The sequence below is a fragment of the Trachemys scripta genome, chromosome 24 (assembly GCF_013100865.1).
Source record: "Trachemys scripta elegans isolate TJP31775 chromosome 24, CAS_Tse_1.0, whole genome shotgun sequence".
Classification (NCBI taxonomy): domain Eukaryota; kingdom Metazoa; phylum Chordata; order Testudines; family Emydidae; genus Trachemys; species Trachemys scripta.
Window position 1 is genome coordinate 7,359,479 of NC_048321.1, and position 18,988 is coordinate 7,378,466.

General features: G+C 58.5%; 1 protein-coding gene across 1 annotated transcript; it reads right to left on the reverse strand.

Annotated features, from left to right (window-relative positions):
- Positions 1 to 1,486: 1,486 nt before the first annotated feature.
- ECM1 (extracellular matrix protein 1) lies at positions 1,487 to 18,482 on the reverse strand. The gene is made up of 7 exons (XM_034756653.1): positions 18,315 to 18,482; positions 9,398 to 9,478; positions 8,406 to 8,749; positions 6,946 to 7,389; positions 6,057 to 6,277; positions 4,292 to 4,379; positions 1,487 to 2,800 (listed from the first exon to the last, which is right to left on the reverse strand). The coding sequence occupies exons 1-7, from the start codon at positions 18,373 to 18,375 to the stop codon at positions 2,615 to 2,617; spliced, it is 1,425 nt and encodes a 474-aa protein (XP_034612544.1). The 5' UTR covers positions 18,376 to 18,482; the 3' UTR covers positions 1,487 to 2,614.
- Positions 18,483 to 18,988: the final 506 nt, after the last annotated feature.

Sequence of the window (18,988 nt, forward strand, 5' to 3'; positions counted from 1 at the left end):
AACAGCATTTTGGCGAAACTGAAATTTCCTGTGGGAATGTGTCAATTTCGACACCGTATTTAGAAAAAACAACATTAACACCCCCACCCTGCCCATTCCCACCCCCATATCCCGGGTGTCTTATCTTCCACAGCCCTGGGGAGCAGGACAGAGGTGTGAATGTCAAGCCAGGCGGGGGACCCGGGTGCCCCCGGCCCAGGGCAGATGCGTGGGAGAGAATCCAGGCCAGAGCGGGGGTGGGGGGGGGGATGGAAGGGCAGAGCTTGCTCCCGGCCCAGCTGGACCCGGGCGTCTCTCCGCAATCTGCTCACGGCGGCCTCGGCTGAGCAGCTGGTGTCTCGCAGGACTCGAGGTGGAGCCGGGCAGCTGGCCGGGCGAGCGCTGCAATGCGGAGCCGGGAACAGGGCAAGTGCTGAGCCTGGCATGTGCCTCTTGCCAGCTGGGGCCGGCGCCACCTGGTGCTAAAGCAGATCGGGCTCTCCTCCCCCTCAGGAGTTCTCTTCTGCCCAGCTGCCCCGGGGTCCGTCTGCAGGGCAGCCTGGCTGCACGTCACCCAGCTCCCCCAACCAGTCACACACCAGCCCTTCAGCGCGTGCACGGGCGCATATCGGCCCCACGCGCCGGGGAGCCGGGGCAAAGTACATGCAGAATCGCCCCTCTCCCCCACCCCCTTTGCACCCCGCTGCCAACGCTACCCCACAATTCCCTGCACCAGGGCGTTCCGCCCCTCCCGCTCGGTGCTGGAGGCAGTGCTGTCCAGTGGGTGGAGCACTGGACTGGGACCCAGGGGCTCTAAGTGCAGCTCAGCTGACCCACTGGGTGACCTGGGCAAGTCCCGTCCCCGCTCTCTCTTCCCTCCAACCCTCGGTCTGTTTAGACTGTCTCGGAGTCCGGGCAGACCTGGGCCCTGCTCTCAACTGGCGCCACCCTAATCCAAACATGATCTCTCTATCCCTGCCCGTAGTTACACCCTGCCCAGCCCCAGCTCCGGCCACCCGCATCAGCTGTATCCTGGCAGCAGGAATCCTGGTGCTCCCGCTAAGGAAGACCACATCGAAGTCAGGGACCATGACACCCACCGCTGCGATGATGCAGAGAAACAGGATCAATCCCTCAAACTGAGTGGGACACACACAGGACCCCACCTTGGTAACAGAGTGGAGAAAGGGGGCGCTTGGGGGGCTCGACGTTTGCAAAGAGCCAAACATGGCATCACGTTCCTTTAGAAGCCGAGCCCCGAGGATCAGAACGTGGGACCGGCCCACTCCGAGCCCCGTGCATCACCCACGTGGCTGGTGGCAGGCCCACAGCAGAGAGGGGGGTCTCGTGTGTAGCCAATTCACCAATAAAGCCCCTGCACCATTGTGCAAAACTACCCAGGAAAATGTCATGGAGCAGCCAGCAAAGGCCGGCCCAGGGGTGAGCCCTGCCCCTGCCATCAGGTACACGACAGGTGCTAGAAAAGAGCAGGAATCCCGAGAGAGTCCAGGTTATTCATCAAAAAGGTTTATTAGGAATCTCCCTAGAGCCTCTGGCAGAGAAGAGTTGATAGTCTCCGGGCTAAGGTACAAACACAGGTTACAAGTGCGGGGGACACAACAGAGCCGCCGGGAGATCAGGATCCCGCTGCCCTGTGCACCCCAAAGCCAGCTCGGGCGCTAGCGGAGAATGTGAACGGGGACCCCCACTCCACAGAGCGGGGGGTGATGGGTTCCCCCCAGGGCTGGCAAATTGGATCAAGGGCAAAAGGACTCTCCCAGCTACGCTGCCCCCAGGGTAGAGGCCACAGGGCCAGCTGCCCGACGGCTCACGGGAGAAGCAGCGCGGGAGTTTAGTCCCCTCCGACTCTCCCCAACTCCCTGCTTCTCACCCATGTCAGTCTGTACAAAACCCCAAGCCCAGGCCCTCCCAGGAGACCAACCGGCTGGTTCAGGCTGAATCCACCTAAACTGCGGCTCCCCTTGGACACCCTGCTTGGAATCAGCTCCCAGAAGGACCCCAGAGCGCAGATTCCAGCCAGGGCTGGAGCCTGCTTCTCTGTATCCCGCCACCCGAAAGCGCCAAGCCAGCCAGTAGGGGGCGCTGGCTGTTAGGTGCGGCCAAACCCACCCACTCAGCTCCCATCTCAAAGCCTCCTCGCTCTCCCGTGAAGGAATCAACCCACGTTAAGTGCCTTTTGCGTATGTGTTGCAGAAGAGAGGGCCACAGGTTGCAATGTGGGGGGGAGGTTTGCGGGTGGGGGGTCGGGCAGGATACAGGGCTGGGGGGATGGGGCACAAGAACCTGGGCTCATCCGTTGCTGCCACCCCAGGGGGTGGGGATTGGAGCCCGGACGAGGAAGCTTCGGGCTGGCTGCCTCGAGATCAGAGAAACGCAGCTGGAGCCAGGGCCCGGGGGATCGGCGTTAAAACGCAATCCAGAAGGGAGCCAAGCGCTGGCGGAATCCCTCAAGCATCTCTTCAGTGCTCACGTTCTTAGAGAGCGAAGGCCAGGTCAGCAACGGCCTGCTGCCACCTAGCTCTGGATTGGAAACCACTGGGGGGAGCGCGGGGGAGAAGGGGGCTCGGTGATACACGAACGCGCGAGGGAGACAGTTCTGGTTCTTTCTGTCCTTTTACGGCGCCGAACTCGGCTCGCTGGGGACCTGCCCCAGGCCCGTGCTGGCCAGGAAGATGCTGTCCAGGTAGTTGGCATTGAAGCAGTAGGTTCTGTCCTCCTCCTCCTCCTGGGAGCAGCACTGATCCTTGTCCTTCCAGGAGTCCTTCTGGGTGGTGCACAGGGCGGCGATGGATCGGGCTTTCTGGGGAGAGCAGCGAGCAGAGGCGGTTAGAGCCGAGGCCTGGGACACGCAGCGAGTCAGTCACCCAAGGGCACTAGGGGTCAGGACTCCTGGGTTCTACCTCCAGCGGCACCAGTGTCTCCTGCATGACCTTGAACAAGCCATTTCCCTTCTCTGTGCCTCAGTTGCCTGCCTCTGTACTATGGGGATAAACTCTCCCCACCTCTCCAGTTATGGGCATGTCCTGAGCTCTGAAACACCATCTCCCTGCACCCTCACCCCAGGGGAGCACTCGCAGCACATGACACCCCTCCCCTCCCCCCCGTTCCAAAATAACGCAAGCGGTCGCTCATCTTTGCACAGAAAACCCCCCAGCTCACCTCCAGCCTCCCCCTTTCCCCAGCCAACCAGAGCCCATTTTCACACCCCTGCTCCAGAGGAAACCAAAGCTCCGATCCCAGAAAGTCGGGGGCCCGAGCGCCGTGCAGAACGGGGGAGGCCTGGGTTTCCCAGCCAGATGTTATGATCGGGAGAGAAGGGGGCTCCTGCCAAGCCCATGCGAGTCCAAGGGTAAGTGGTGCCACCCTGCTAGGACCTTAACACTTAGATCTAGGGGGCACTGGCAGGAGGTACAGGCCGCCGGGTTACATGAGGTCACCCAGATATCCAGGTCTGCCTGCGGCGATTCATACACTGCCCCTGGGGTGCCAGATCTCTCGCGGGGGGGAGGGTAAGGTGCTTTCTAAGCCAACCTGAATCAAACCAGTGCCGGTCCGGACCCGGCTGCCCTCACTCCAGCGTAGGAGCAGCATGGCTTGGTTTAGCAGAAATGACAGAAGTGTGAATTTGTCCAGCAGCCCTGAGGGTAATGAGCCACTGAGACAGGAGCGTTCCCCCCCAGAGCACAAACTACACAAAGCCTCGGGGTCTGTCTACACCTAGACCGCTACAGTGGCAAATCCAGGCACCGAGAGGTGGTCGACCCGGCACCGTCTGCACCAGGTTGAGGTCGGCACAGCTCCGGCTCTCGTTGGGGTGGGTTTTTCACACCCCACGGCCGATGTGAGCTCCCGGGGGACAGCAGCCGTCAGCTGGTCTAAGCCGTCCTTGACCTGGGCGGAGCGGACTTGTGTGTAGACACTTCTCCCATTACTAACACTGCTTCTCGCTGAGTGCCTTGCCTGGCTCCCAGGATCGGAGCACCTCTTGGTATTCACCCTGCCAGGCCCGCCAGGAGGCAGGGCCTCACCGCGACCCGCACTGAGGCCCCGCGAAACAGAGAGTGATGTGACATGCCCAAGGTCACGCTGGATTCTGGCAATGCAGGAACTGAACCCAGGTCTTGGGAGTCCCAGAGGCCACACTGACCATTGCACCACCCTGCCTCTCTCCGCCCAGGGCAGCAATGCCAGAAGGCCTGGGATCCACGGCTCCCCAGCCTTTCCACCGCCACGTTGCGTGCCTACAGCAGGGTCTATTTGATAACCACAGCCCCCCCTCCCTTGCACTCACCTCTTTCTCTGCACACTGAGTCCTCTCCTCACCCTGAAGGCTGCAGCAAGGCTCCGTCATGCTCTGGATCAAGTCTGGGATTGGTTTCCTAGTAACAAGAAGAGAGTGGAGCTCAGGGCTTGGACTAATCAGCAGCCTGTTTGGCTAGTACTGGAATATACCCAGTATCATGCTCTAGAGGGCGCTGCGCTGCCAGAGGTGCCCCCTTTTGGTGGAGACATGAAACGAAGACCCTGTTCTTTCGCAGTCACGGAGAATCCAGTTGGGATGCTGCCCCCAGCACCGCATTTAAATACGACCTCACTGAATTATGTCCTGCCTCCCCTCTAAATTCTCCAGGTGGAGTCAATCGGATGCTTCATTCTTATGCACCTCCTGTTGTAAACCGCAGCATTATGTTGCTGTGCGCTGTTAAACAGCGGCCGCATTCCTCCCCAGAGGTGGCTGCATTTCGGCGGCAGGTGTGTGAACCCAGCCTACCCAGCCTGTACAGCGCCTGGGGAGAGTTCAGTGACGCACCACAAGCTTCAAGTTTAGCCCTGAAGATTTGGCCTGAAAAGTTTAAGTGATTTGCCTAAGGTCGCAGAGGGAGAGTTGTGGCAGAGACCAGAATAGGTTCTCCACTGCTGTTCCATAGAGCCACCTGGGCTTGGACAGCAAGTGGGATCTTCCTGGCCTGTTTCCTCATCGGGATGTTCAGTTGAGAGAGCAGAGTAGGTGGAGTCAATGGGGCTGCGCTGCCCTATATCAGCTGGAGGTCTGGCCTGTTCCTTGGACACGGGGCAAAGACCCTGCACCAGCGATAATCAGGTTCCTCCAGACAGGGCCAGGAGAGACCCTGGGCTCTGTCCCTGCAGCCATCACTCCAGGCAAAACCCACTGCCAGCAATTCCCCTCGCACTAGGAAAATCCCACTGGGAGGCTCGCCCCGGAGCATGGAGCACGAAGTGGGGAGCGTAGGGTGAGAGGTGCTGGATGGGATTCTACTCTGGCTAAATCATTCATGCCTGGCCTGCTCGCCTGGAGCGAAGTTGGATTGAAAACGAGCTGCCTGTAATTAGAGCAAACCATGGCTGGAAAAACCCCAATGGTGAGGGGGGAGGGTTGCACCTCTCCTCATGGCCAGAAGGTGGCGCTGCAGCCTCGCTAATCCAACTGCTAACCCAGAAATTAAACCTGTTTTCCCACCACCTGCTGGATTAATTCCTTCCCAGGCCCCTTTATCTTTCTATAGGGCACTGCCCTGCGGTTCTCGGCATTACACGTGGCAACAGTCACGGCGAGCCTACCTGACAGGTCTAGTGGGTAGAGCAGGGGGCTGGGAGTCAGGACTCCTGGGTTCTGTTCCTGGCTCTGGAAGGGAATGGAGTCTAGTGGGTAGAGCGGGGGTGGGGCTGGGAGCCAGGACTCCTGGGCTCTATTCCCAGTGCTAGGAGGGAATGGGGTCTAGTGGGTAGAGCAGGGGGCTGGAAGTCAGGACTCCTGGGTTCTGTTCCTGGCTCTGGAAGGGAATGGGGTCTAGTGGGTAGAGCGGGGGTGGGGCTGGGAGTCAGGACTCCTGGGTTCTATTCCCAGCTCTGGGAGGGGAGTATGGGGATTAGGAGTTCAGGACAACTCCTGGGTTCCCTGCTCTGTTGCTGGCTCCGTTTGTGAGCCTGGGCAAGTCCCTTGTGTTTCAACGTCCCCCTTTTCCAGCGGGGGAAGCTAATTCCCCCGGAGGCCCGGTCAATGTCTGCGGGTCCCTGGCCGAGCGGGTCAGACTCACTGTTTGGTGAAGAGCTTGATTTCCCCGCACAGCATGTCCAGGAGCGCCGGGGTCACCACTCCCAGGGTGACAGCCTGGATCTCCTTGTCGTAGGCCGGGTTTGGGGCCTGGCTGGACAAACAGCTGAACCTGGCCTTGCCTTCCGCCTCCTTGCAGCACTGGTGGGGTTTGGTCTTCACCGACAGCTCCTGCTTGCAGAACTGAGCCAGGGCCTTCTCCCACTGGAGAGAGCAAGAGAAGCCATGTACAGGGGGAACGGGGCCACAATTCTGCTCCTGCCAGAGGCTGGACGGGCGGCTAAGGCTGCCGCGTGGGCCACAGGACGCCTGGGTCCTGTTCCCAGCTCTGCCGCTGCCCTCGTGGGTCAGCCTGGGCAAGTCACTTCCCCAGCGGGGGCTCGGATAATAACCCGGCCTTTGTCTAGCCATCGGCTGAACTCTTTGGGGGTGCGGCGTGTCTCCCTGGCTGGGCCTGAATTCAAGCTGGGGCCCTCCTGGTGTGACCGAAAGCCCTTGAATATTCCCGGTGCCTGGAAAGCCCCCGGGATCCCATTTGTTTAGCACCCATCTGTACCCAGCACAAAGAGACAGCCGGGGAGGGGCCACAGCCAGCCCGGCCCCCCAGTCATTCCTGTGCTGCTAGCACAGAAATGGGTCAGGCAGAGCCCCCTCTGGGCTTTATATGAAAATGGCGCCCGGGGGGGAGGGGAGGGGAGAGAACATAATGTAACAAACCCCATCGCCCCCCGCCCCGGGACTGAACACAGACCAACAGCACCAGGGAGGCTGGGCTGGGGGAAACGCCTCCCCCCCTCGCCAATGGCCCCTTGGGATTGGTTCCCCCTCCCTCGGGGTCGTCCCCCCAGCCCCGTGCCGAGCCCCCTTCTCACCGTGGCGTGAGCACAGTTGACGTTCTCATTCTTGCAGCACTTCTTGAAGTCGTTCTCCAGGCGGGTGAGGGCGCGGGCCTGGCGCTGGAACCAGCCGAAGCCTGTGGCGGGGATGGCGCTGGGCAGGTAGACGGGCCGGAACTTGCGCAACCTGCAGATGTTCTTGATGTTGCTGGCGGTGGGCTCGCCGGGTGGGAAGGAGATCTCGGGCAGGTTGGGCCAGAGCCTGGCGCCGGGCAGGCCGGGCTGGCCGGGCGTGCACTTGGCGGGGTCAGTCGACGGGCAGGGGGGCACGGCGCTGGCAGCGTTAAGGACGTAGCTGGGGTTCAGGGCCTCGCTGGCGAAGCACAGCTCCCGGTCGGTGCCCTGCTGTTTGCAGCAGTGGTAGTGCTTGGTCTTCACCGAGAACTCCTCGTCACAGAACTGCTCCAAGGCTTCCTTCCACTGCGGGAGGGAGGCAGTCAGTGGGATGTCCCGGTGGGAGCCCAGAGCCCCTCCAGTGCCCCAGAGTCCCTCCCACCCTCGGCAGGACCCCCCACCCAGAGCCCTCCACCCACCCCAGAACCCGTCCCGGCTCGGGGCAAGGAGCACTTTGCCCTCCGGGGGGCTGGCTTACCCTCCATTGCGCCCGAGCTGGGCGCAGCCACAGCTCAGCGGCGGGCGGCTACTGGGATGCATTTGCCAGGTCTCTGTCCGGCTCCCAGCCAACACAGTTGGCCCCTGGCTGGCAGCCACGGCCCAGAGGGCGAGGGCTGAATGGCCCCTGGAGACAGCGCTCCCCTGGCATAGCGAGAGGGGTCCCGCTCCAGAGAATCCCGCAGTGCCCGTGCTGTGCCTGCCGTGGGGACCCAGGCCCGGCTCTCCAGGCCCTATCACCAGCCCCGCGAATGGCTCTAAGTCTCTCAGTGGGGGAGAGCCCCCACACCCAGGATTGCTGGGACTGTTTCCTGAGCTATCCCGAAGCCTCTCCCCCACCCCAGTGATCCCTTACAGCATCCTTCCTTGAGAGAGGGGCAGTGCGACCTCGTGATTAGGGCCACAGGCCGAGACTTCGGAGAGCTGGGTTTATCCCTCAGGGGGGAGGGATAGCTCAGTGCTTTGAGCATTGGCCTGCTAAACCCAGGGTTGTGAGTTCAATCCTTGAGGGGGCCACTTGAGGATCTGGGGCAAAATCAGTACCTGGTCCTGCTAGTGAAGGCAGGGGGCTGGACTCGATGACCTTTCAAGGCCCTTTACAGTTCTAGGAGATGGGATATCTCCTTGATTTAGATTTAGTTGCTGGTTCTGCCACGGACTCCGGCCACGTCACGCCCACCCCCGTGCCTCAGTTTCCCCTCCCGCCCTTTGTCTCATTGGCCTGAGGGGCAGGGACTGTCTCTCCCAGGGCAGGTGTACAGACGTACAGCGCCCAGAACTCAGCCGGGTGCAGCTCGAGCCAAGAGCCTAGCGCAGGGACTCACCGCGCTCTCCGCGCAGCCCAGGCGCTCAGCCTGCCCGCAGCACCGCTCCAGGCCGGCCTCCAGGAGGTTGATGGCAGCGCCTTGGCGGCTGAGGTGGGAGAACCCCGTCCGGGGCAGGCTCGTGGGCCCGTACGACACCTTCTTCCTCCCCTCCAGGCAGATGTTGTCGATGTTGCTGGCGCTGGGGCGGGCCGGCGGGAAGTCGTTCAGCTTGTGACCCCAGGGCTGGACCCGGCAGGAGGGGCCGTCGCCGCAGATGGTGACGCCGGCATCTCCGGTTCTGGTGTGCAGCACGGTCACCCCGTCCCGAGGGGCCCCACGGACCAGGATGGGGGCGATGATCTCTACGGCAGAGGGAGAGGGAGTTCACAAGCCTGCAATCAGAGCCAGGCCCCACCCGGCCTCCCGTCAGCCTGTCCCATTCCCGGCTCAGCAAACGCGAGGCTGCAACTTTGCTCTCCTCAGCTAAACTAGGACGGGAGACCACCCTCCAGGGGGTGCTCGTCCCCCCAATTCCATCCTGACCCCCTGGGGCCACCCTGAGCTCTAGGCCAAATCCTTCAGCCTCCCTAAATCCCTGGCCGACAGCGGCTGAGCTCCCCCCCAGAGGGGGCTGCACATCAGGGCGGGTGGCCGGGAGCTCGGGTGCGCTCTGCGGTGGGAGGTTGGTATGGCTCTGGCCCGGGCGCACTGGGATGCCAGGCAGAGCCAGGACTAGACCCAAACTGGACCCACTGCCCCTAATGAAGCAGGGGAGCGAGCCCACGGAGCAGGGTAACACGGCCAGATCCCAGCCCCTTTGGACAGAGCCAGGGCCCCCGTTATCCGCGGGGAGGGGGCACCATTTGGTATGGCCTGGATGCTCTCTGCCCACTATCTCTTCGTGCTGGTCCCCCCACCCCATCCCTAGTTTTGCAGTGTTTGCTCCTTCCGCCCGGGCCGGTGTCACCCACTGGGACCCGCCCAGCCAGCGCGCCCTCCATCCGACTCACTTTGCTCCAAGTGCAGCTCCGGGATCACTTCGCTCTGGACCAGGTCCTCGGCTGTTGCATCGGGCAGCTCCTCTTGGCCATCTGGGAGAGGAACAACAAAGGACGCGGTGAGCGGCTGGACCCAGCGCCGCCATGCCAGGAGATCAGGCGTCTGGCTCAGAAATCACAAGATCTAACGGGGGGGCGGGGGGGTCCCTTCCTTGGCAGCCTGGGGCCGGAGCCCTCGGGGGTCCTGCTCTGCGGCTTTTCTCTGTGCCCCCCAAGAGCTGAGTAAAAGTCATCCCTTGCTGTTATACAGCCTTTTCCTCAGTAGGGCCCAGAGCGCTTCACAGCCTTTAATGTATTTATCCTCACAATGGCCCCGCGACCCAGGGCAGGGCTATTACCCTCATTGTACAGCTGGGGAAACCGAGGCACGGAGGCTAAGCTCACACAAGGGTCTGTAGCAGAGTAAGGAACTGACCCGGGGTTTCCCATGTTCTAGCTAGTGCCCTAAGCCCTGGGCCATACAGAAACGCTCGCCGAAGTCCCCTGACTCCAGGAGCTCGGGCTTTGAGAAGATCTCCAGCTCTCGGGAGATGCCAGCCCTGGGACACCGAGGCCAGGAGGGGCCAGCCAAGCAGATTGTCCCTTTTGGCTGTAAAGGTTAGCCGCTGGGGCGTGTCTTCCTGCCTTTCTCCCAACCGCCAGGGTTAGAAACTTTCTTATTCAAAAAAAAAGAAAGAAAAAAAAAAAGAAGCGGAGACTCTCCCATAATCCCAGGACTCCGGGAACTGGGGCTTTATGGGAAACACCAATGATTGTGACATTTGCGATCAAACTGCCAGAACTGGCAACTAGGGTGACCAGACGTACCCATATTAACGGGACCGTCCCCATATTAGGGGCTTTATCTCATATACACAACTATAATCCCCCACTACCCAGAAACAAAAAGTATCCCGATTTTTCACACTTGCTATCTGGTCACCCTACTGGCCCCACTGGCAGCACCCGGGGGACCTCAGAGTGAGTGATGGTGTTACGCCAGCCCTCCCCCACCCCAGCTCTGGGCCCATCCCCACTTAAATGCTGCTAATCCCCTTTCCTGGAAAAGCAGCTGGTAATCGGCATAGTCAGACAGAGGATGAGGAGATAAACCCAGCGATGGGAAACCTTAACCAGGTCTGCATTAGTCACAGGTTAATCCACACACCACCCACTCACCCTGAGCAGCGCCCGGGCACAGGCTGGATAGCAGGGGCTGTGGGTCGGGATTGGGGCACGGCGGCAGAGTGGTGTGTGGGGAGCCCAGGGCAGGGATAGCAGGGGGCTGCGGGTCAGGATTGGGGCACAGCGGTGTGTGGGAAGCCCAGGGCGGGGATAGCAGGGGGCTGTGGGTCGGGATTGTGGCACAGCGGCAGAGCCGTGTGTGGGGAGCCCAGGGCGGGGATAGCAGGGGGCTGTGGGTCGGGATTGGGGCACAGCGGTGTGTGGGGAGCCCAGGGCGGGGATAGCAGGGGCTGCGGGTTGGGATTGGGGCACAGCCGTTTGTGGGGAGCCCAGGGCGGGGATAGCAGGGGCTGCGGGTCGGGATTGGGGCACAGCGGTGTGTGGGGAGCCCAGGGCGGGGATAGCAGGGGGCTGCGGGTCGGGATTGGGGCACAGCGGTGTGTGGGGAGCCCAGGGCGGGGATAGCAGAGGCTGTGGGTTGGGATTGGGGCACAGCGATGTGTGGGGAGCCCAGGGCGGGGATAGCAGGGGCTGCGGGTCGGGATTGGGGCACAGCGGTGTGTGGGGAGCCCAGGGCGGGGATAGCAGGGGCTGCGGGTCAGGATTGGGGCACAGCGGCATCTGCAGCCTCCAGTTGCCTGGGTTGTGCCACTGGGCAACTCGTGCATTAGGTCGGCAGAAGGGCAAAGCGTGGGGAGAACGGCTGCTCGCGGGGACAGCTCGGCTTGACTCAGGTTTCTGCAGCGGGAGGAGGGGGAAGGAGAAGTGAAGGGCAGGACTGTGCAGAGCGTATGCTCAGAAGGGACCCTCCAGGCCCCCTGCCTGACTTCCCGTGTTACACAGGGCAGCAAAACTCCCATCGACTGCAAAAGGAGCAGGCTCTGGCCCTAAATCCGCGAGAGCCTCCCTCCTGTGCAGCAGTTTCCAGTCCCCTACTAACCTCCGACAGAGGGAACTGGCTCTGATGGACCTGGGCTCTGACCCCAGGAGGCAAAACCCCTTTGTTCCTCTCCAGAGGCCTTCCCCAACCGCTCACAGCTTTTCACTCAATTGATCCCAGAGCAGATCTCTGGCTAGTGAGGAGCCCAAAGGCTGCCGGCAGCGCTGCCCAATGGGGAAACGGTCTAACAACCTAGAGAGCTGGGTTCTAGATCCCGGCCCTGCCACGCACCTGCTGCGTGTGGGCATCGAACCGTAGGAACGCGAGGCTGGAAGGGACCTTGCGAAGGCATCAAGTCCAGCCCCCTGCGTTGAGACAGGACGGCGATTTTAGGCAAGTCGTGCGCTGGCTCTGTTCTGCCTCTCACCAGGTGTCTACTTGGATTGTAAATGTATCACTCTGGGTCTGTGCAGCGCCCCGAGGGCCCTAATCTCAGCTGGGCCTATCGATACTATAGGTGTGATAACGGATCCAAGCATGCCCGTCTCTGCAAACAGACTGGTCCAACCTGCTTTGCCTTACTACACCCGCCCTGCCCCTGGGGATCGCATGATGCTCTGCACTTAGACAGCCATTATCCTCTTCCAATCCCTGAGCAAATATTGCCTAACCCTCCTTCTGCCTGGGCTGGGCACGGTGAGTTTCCTTCCCCGTACACAGCGGGAAAGGGAGCCAGGCCCTCAGGCCCTGCCAGCCAATCCCATGTCAAATCAGGGGATGAGAACCCAGGAGTTCCCGGCTCTGTGCTAACATTTGCACCGCGCCGCCCATTGCAAACCGGGGGTGTTGGCTTCCCACCCCTCCCCTTTGTCTCACAGAAACACGAGACCTAGATCTTCCCTCTCCCAAGGGGTTCATGGCTAGGATCAGCCACGTCCTGAGAAAATGGGGTTCACAGAAGCCAGGTACAGAAATGGAAGGCTGGCACCTCACTAGACCTGGCTGGGGCTTTGGATGGATTCCTCCACGGCCATGTCCCTTCCCTAACGGTGGAGTATCCTGCATGCACCCTGACTCCTGTCATCCCACTGAGCTCAGGGGTGCCAGGAATCCGGTGAGATTCCGCACGTGAGTAAAGTTAAGCAAGGGCAGAAGGGTTTGTGCAATGATCTCCGTGTCGGCCGTGGCTGGGGACTGAACCAGGCCCCGGCAGAGAGGGGTCTCTACACAGCTGCGTGTTTTTAAATCCAAGGTAGTGCAGAGATCAGACAGCAACGAGAGCGCGTCAATACAGCAAATAGATACATTGATCCAAACCCAGACTTGCCTTTCTGCCAGATGCTTTAGTCAAATGCAAGTTACTGGGATCAATACAGGGGTAACTGGATGGAATTCTCTGGTGGGTGTCAGCCAGGAGGTCAGACTAGATGGTCCTTGGAATCAGGAATTTTCAGAACTTAGGTCCAATCCTGCAGGCTACCCTGACACAAAACGCTCAAAGCCCAAGAGCACAGGACCAGAGCCTGAGATGCCAGATGCAAGAAAACCACTGAACTAGGCAAAAGATCCTGCCAGGATTTTTCCAAAAGCAAAAATGCCAAAAGGCCTGTTGTGTAAGAAACCATTATTGAATACAAAGCTTCGGGGTGTGTCATCGTTAGGGCCCCAAAGCCAAACCGCAATTAACGAGATGGAATCTCCTATTGACACAAGCAGATATGGCAACGGTCAATGGCAGATAAACATTTTAGAGGCCTTCTGAACGGGAGATTGCGAAGAGCCGAGCTGTGCTGCGTGGAGGGGAGAGATTGACATGGGGGAGTGGGGGGTATTCACAGCAGTTAGTGATGGGGAAAGCCTTGTGGTGAGAGCACTGCATGGGGACTCAGGAGACCTGGATTCTTGGCTCTGCCACCGACTCCCCATGTGGCCTTGAGCAAGTCATGTGATCGCTGTAGGTCTCAGTTTCGCCTTATTAGGGAGGAAGTGTGGCATAGCGGATAGTGCATTGGGCTAAGATTCAAGAGACCTACAATCTATCCTGGCTCTGCCACTGACCTACTGGGTGACCCTGGGCAAGCCACTTCCCCTCCCCGTGCCTCAGTTTCTCCCATGTAAGATGGGGTGAGGACACTGACCTCCTTTGTAAAGCACTTTGAAATCTGCCGATGAGAAATGTCATGTAAGAGCTAAGGATTAATATTATCATCTGTAAAATGGGCAGAATAAGCCTGGCTTTCTCCCACCCTTTGTCTAGTTGGACTGTGAGCTCAATAGGGCAGGGACTGTCTATATGTCTGTGCAGCGCCCAGCACAATGGGGCCCTGATCTCAGCTCCTGTAACGTTGTTAATGTAGTGACACGCGCAGGATTGATTCTCTATTATCATCTCTGGGGCTCAGTCCTGTCCAGTCTAAAATAACCCAAGCACTGGGGCTCCCACAACCGGAGACGTCACTGCTAGGAAAGGTCACCTGCTACTCAACCTGAAGTTCATCCTATTGTTTCTGTTTCTTATGCACACACATGCAGAGACGCCCCTCTGGCCAAGATCCCCATGCAGCTAACCCAGCCCCTTTGGGAAACGCTCACGACCACAGATTATGAAACTTTTCTTGGGGGGCGGGGGGGGAAGGGGAATCAAACCCCACTTGCTGATTCCTAACTAATGATTCTGCTGAGCAGGTGAACAGATGCCACAATGAGAAGACCCTAGAGAGATGGGTACGTATAGGGTACGACTGCCTAAAGTACACCTGGAAGCTCTGGACTTAGTTCCTGGTCGGCTTGGGGCAGAACGTGACCATAGTGACATGGGAACCACCATGCCAGTTCAGACCCGTGGTGCACCCAGCCCTGGATCATGTCCCTGGCAGGGGCCAGTAACAGCGACCACAATGCACAGGTCTAGCTGTGCCATGTGGCATACACAGAGCAGCGGGCTGCCTTCCTGACCCCAGAGGGGATTGTTTTATACCCATAGTTTAGCACTTTGGTATTGGGATTGACTGGGCACTCAACCATGAGTAGCAATGACCTGTCTTCTGTTACTGTAGTCAGAGTCAGGACTCCTGGGTCTGTCACTGACTCGCTACGTGACCCCGGGAGAGTCACTTCCCTACTCTGTGCCTCAGTTTCCCCATCTGTAACATGGGGGACAATGATCCTGATTGCTATTTATTTGTATTGCAGTAGCACCTAAGCGCCCCAGTCACGGACCAGGGCCTCATTATTATGTCAGGTGCTGTACGCAGAACCACCCAGGGATCATTCAGCACGTTTCATAAGGTCCTGTCTCTTCCTGGGTACATGTACAGCACCTAACACATTGGGGCCTCGAGACACCAATCATGGGGGAGCTAGCCAGGTTCCTTTGCCTTTGCCAAGCCCTGCAGGCCAGCAATGCTGGAGCCTTTGGCTGCTGCTGGGCTGCCTTGGTTTCCCTGCGCTCAGTTCATTCAACTGGGGGTTATTTGCACTTTTCGGGAGACTGTGACGAGCCAGGAGCAATTTATTTATGAAATTCCTGAGGCCGGAGCAGGAAGCACGGGCAGGTCGTGGAGCTGCTGCCTGAGATAAGGAGCACAGAGATATTTAGCAGGCGATAATGCAAACTGCAGAATGAGAGGGGGGAACCCAGGCCTTGGGCTGGGGCATTCAGGGCACAATTTCAATGACATGGGGGCCAGCCACGTAAGGCTGTCCGAGGTGCTGAGCACTGCTAGCTCCCCCTGGCTTCAGTCAGGAGAGGGAGGGTGGGCTCTAGTCTTGGACTTAGAAAACCAGTGGTCCATTCCCTGCTCTGCCACAGACTCCCTGTCTGACCCTGGGCAAGTCACTTAGTTGCTCTGTGCCTCAGTTTCCCCACCTGTTCAATGGGGATAATAGCCCAGTGCTACCCCACAGGGGTGCATGAGGATAAATCCATTAAAGACTGTGTCGTGCTCAGTGATGGGGCCAGATAAGTATCCAAGAGAGAGAGACCAGCCTGGCAAAAACAGGACTAGAGGCCAAAGGCACGGAGTGGCATTGACAATAGCCCCTGAATGAGTTATGTGCCTAACCCCCCTTGACTATCAAAGGGAGTAGGGCACCAAAGCAGGGTACTTTCACAAATCTTACTAGGCTCCCATCTGCATCTTTAGGCACTTAAATACCTTTGTCAATCTTCAAGCCAGCCAAAGCACCTAAATAAACAGCTGTGTTTGCACAGGAGCACGGCCAATCGGGGTCACAACCAGAGCAGCCAGGAAGCTGGCTGGCACGAAAGCTTGTGACCCAGTGCTGACCAGCACAGCCCTTTTACCCCTCTAAACGTCCCCTCGGGCACTTGCCTGGGAACATCGGGTGATCCTGGCTCTTTTTCCTAGCCGTGGGCCAAGGACTCTGCAGATCTCGTCAAACGCCACCAAAGGACCGGTTGGAAAAACCACTAAACTCTTATCTAACCCGAGCAAACATAACAGTGGCGGCCAGGAACCCTTCGGCTCCTTACTCCGAGAGGGGAAGCTGGCAGCGCATCCCTTTCCGATCTCAGCCGGGGGTGGGGGGGGGTGTACCCGCGCCAGCTCCAATCCAACTAGTCTGCTAACAGCGCGCTGTCGTGGTGCCAGGGAGAAGGAGGGTTACTGCCCCACGCGCCACCCCCCTCTGAGACGCCCGGCACCTGCTGCCGCACCCATGTTCTCTTTTTAGCGGGTCTCCAGCTCAACCCACCTTAGCCTCTCCCACCCGCTCTGGGACCTGGACCCCTCCTCCGGAGCCAGCCGACCATGCTCCAAATTCAAGTGATCGTGTTAGCATCTGGAAAGCTATGTTAACTCAGACTGTACCCTGTTCCCCCTGATGGGCCACCCAGCTGGAGTTAAAAGCACCATTACACTCAAGTTTAGGGGGTTTGTGTGTGGACAGGACTTAGAACATGAGAACGGCCAGACAGGGTCAGACCAATGGTCCATCTAGCCCAGTATCCTGCCTCGCGACAGTGGCCAATGCCAGGTGCTTCAAAGGGAATGAACAGAACAAGGCAATCATCGAGTGATCCATCCTATGTTGTTCACTCTCAGCATCTGGCAGTCAGAGGCATAGGGACACCTAGAACAGAGGGTTGAATCTCCAAGTTAAACATCTTGGCTAATAGCCATTGTGGCACCTATCCTCCATGAACTTCTCTCCTTCTTCTTTTAATCCAATGATAGCTTTGGCCTTCACAACATCCCCTGGCAAGGAGTTCCACAGGTTAACTGTGCACTGTGTGAAGAAGTACTTTCTTTTCTTTGTTTTAAACCTGCTACCTAATCATTTCATTGGGTAGCCCTGGTTCTTATGTTATGTTAACACTAATTACGTTCCAAACCTGCCCCAGCTCCGAATACGGATTCCTGGATTCCAGAAGGGGCCATTGGGATCAGCAGAGAGCTGATAACCAACCCTATTTTCTTGTGAAGCTTTAACAGGGATGCAGGGAAGAATTTTCCTGAGCTTAAGTTTTCAGTAGCAACTCCTGGCTCTGGGTGTCTGACTGGAGCCACCAAAAAGGGGGGACTAGCCGTGCAGAGGGTGCAAAACCCGACCCATTGGGAGTGTGTGTGTCTCATTTTGGGGGCCCCTAAATCTTGTCACTTTTGTTGCCACCTCTGCCTACAGACTTGCTAAAGGGGCATCCCAGGCTGAGAAGGCCTCTGCTGCCCCCTCCCCACATCCTGCTCTGGTGGGAGACAACGCTGTCTCTCTGGTGTTGCTAGATGACATCTCCTTGGAAACGGGACCAGCATCATCAGGACACCCATGCTCCTGCCTTGCATAGGGCTACCGGCCCCCCATGTGGGCCAGCAGGGTTGGCTGCCCTGGACTAACAACCACGAGATTCCTCTGCCTTGCTCTGCGCGTGAATTTCTAGGAAGGGGACCGAGAGGCTGGTGACTAACCCCAAAGCAAGTGTCCCAGCCGGGCAAGCTTCCCGTCCTACATGTGCCTGGCCTCTGTCCTGGGGGGACCCCGTCTCCATGGAGCAGGGGGAACGTTCATCCTCTAGGGCCCGGTCAGAGCTGGCATTTCTGCTGAGGTTCCCAACGAAGGGTTGGTTTAAACTGCCCCAGGAACTGGGCTGAGACCCACCAAATGGCAACAGACATTCAACCCCTACTGGGCTGGATTCAAACAGGTGACCTCACCGTATCCCCCCCTAATCAGACTATTATCTCTACAGGCACAGGAGGAGTGGCCGGGACTGGCTGTTCCCTAGTTTTCTGCGCTATTGTCCCTTTCGGGATGAGTCTGTCCTAGAAAAACGCAGGCGACGGGTTGGTAACTGGGAGTTTTCCGCCCGAGTCAGCAGCTTGGGAACTAAACAAGTGGACAGTAAATTGGAAGCATGTGGCGTGGCTGTTATGAACTGGGGGGAGCTCCCCCTAAAGCAGAGGCGGTTACCCTGGAGATCCTGCATGCCTCCTTTGCAATATAGTTCTTATATCTGCCACCCTGAGCCCCGTTGTGCCCAGACACAGCTGCCCCGGGCCTGAGAGCTCACAGTCTAACTAAAGTCTAACATCTGAAGAAGTGAGGTTCTTACCCATGAAAGCTTATGCTCCCAGTACTTCTGTTAGTCTCAAAGGTGCCACAGGACCCTCTGTTGCTAGTCTAACTAAAGGAGACAGAAAGGCTGGCAGAGGGAAACAGAGGCTCTGTGATCTGCCTGAGATGCGGACCAGATTCCACGTCTCCCCACTCTGGTTACTCAGCAAGCCAGCACCAGGATCCCCACTAGAAAGAAATGGAGCCGGGCCGGGTGTAAACAAAACTGCCCACGTGAAGCAGGGCACTCACCATGCGGAGCCGCTCTGGCCAGGCACAGCAAAGGGACGAGCAGTAACACGGGAGCCCTCATCACGAAGAGCCTGCGAGATCGAGGTGGATCAGGACACGACCTTCTCAGCACTGGTGAGTTCTGTGCCTGAGGTTTCTCCGTGGAGCTGCTGTTCGTTTCCTCCCCTTCGGAGCCTGTAATATACTCTCAGGCTGACAGAGTTGAGTCATGGGGTTGACGTCAGCCGTCACGCCCTGCAGTGCACACAGCTTCCTAAATCACTAAGAAAATACCCCAAAACATAAAGAGGTTTCCGTCTGAGATAATCTTACACGGCAACAAGCCAACAAGCGGCCAGTCCTCCCATATGGGAAGAGCAGAAGCCTAAATGACTGACACGCTTCATCTCCCATCTCTGCGTGTGTCATGCGTAGCTCATATATGATCCCCATTATCAACCACGTGTCCCAGCACACTGGCAGGCAAATGCCAGGGGCGTTTGTCCCACACGGGTGCCCTCCATAATGATACTTAGCTTGGAAGGATTCGATTTTGGTTTTTTACGGTAAATGTCGGTAAAGACGGATTTCGCCGCACACACAAACCCACGTTTCCATGGATAACAAGTGACAGGCAAAGTAAGAAAAATGCTGTTTGTGAACTTACCAGTCAAAGCCCAGCGGCTTTGATTTTT

Bases quoted from the DNA above. Each gene is read 5' to 3' on its own strand.
- ECM1 (XM_034756653.1), bottom strand. From the start codon at position 18,375: ATGAGGGCTCCCGTGTTACTGCTCGTCCCTTTGCTGTGCCTGGCCAGA. The intron at 6,278-6,945 runs GTGAGAAGGGGG...TGCTCTCTCCAG, and splicing joins TCAACTGTGCTCACGCCACG to TGGGAGAAGGCCCTGGCTCA. The intron at 4,380-6,056 runs GTGAGTCTGACC...TCTTGTTACTAG, and splicing joins ATCAAGCTCTTCACCAAACA to GAAACCAATCCCAGACTTGA.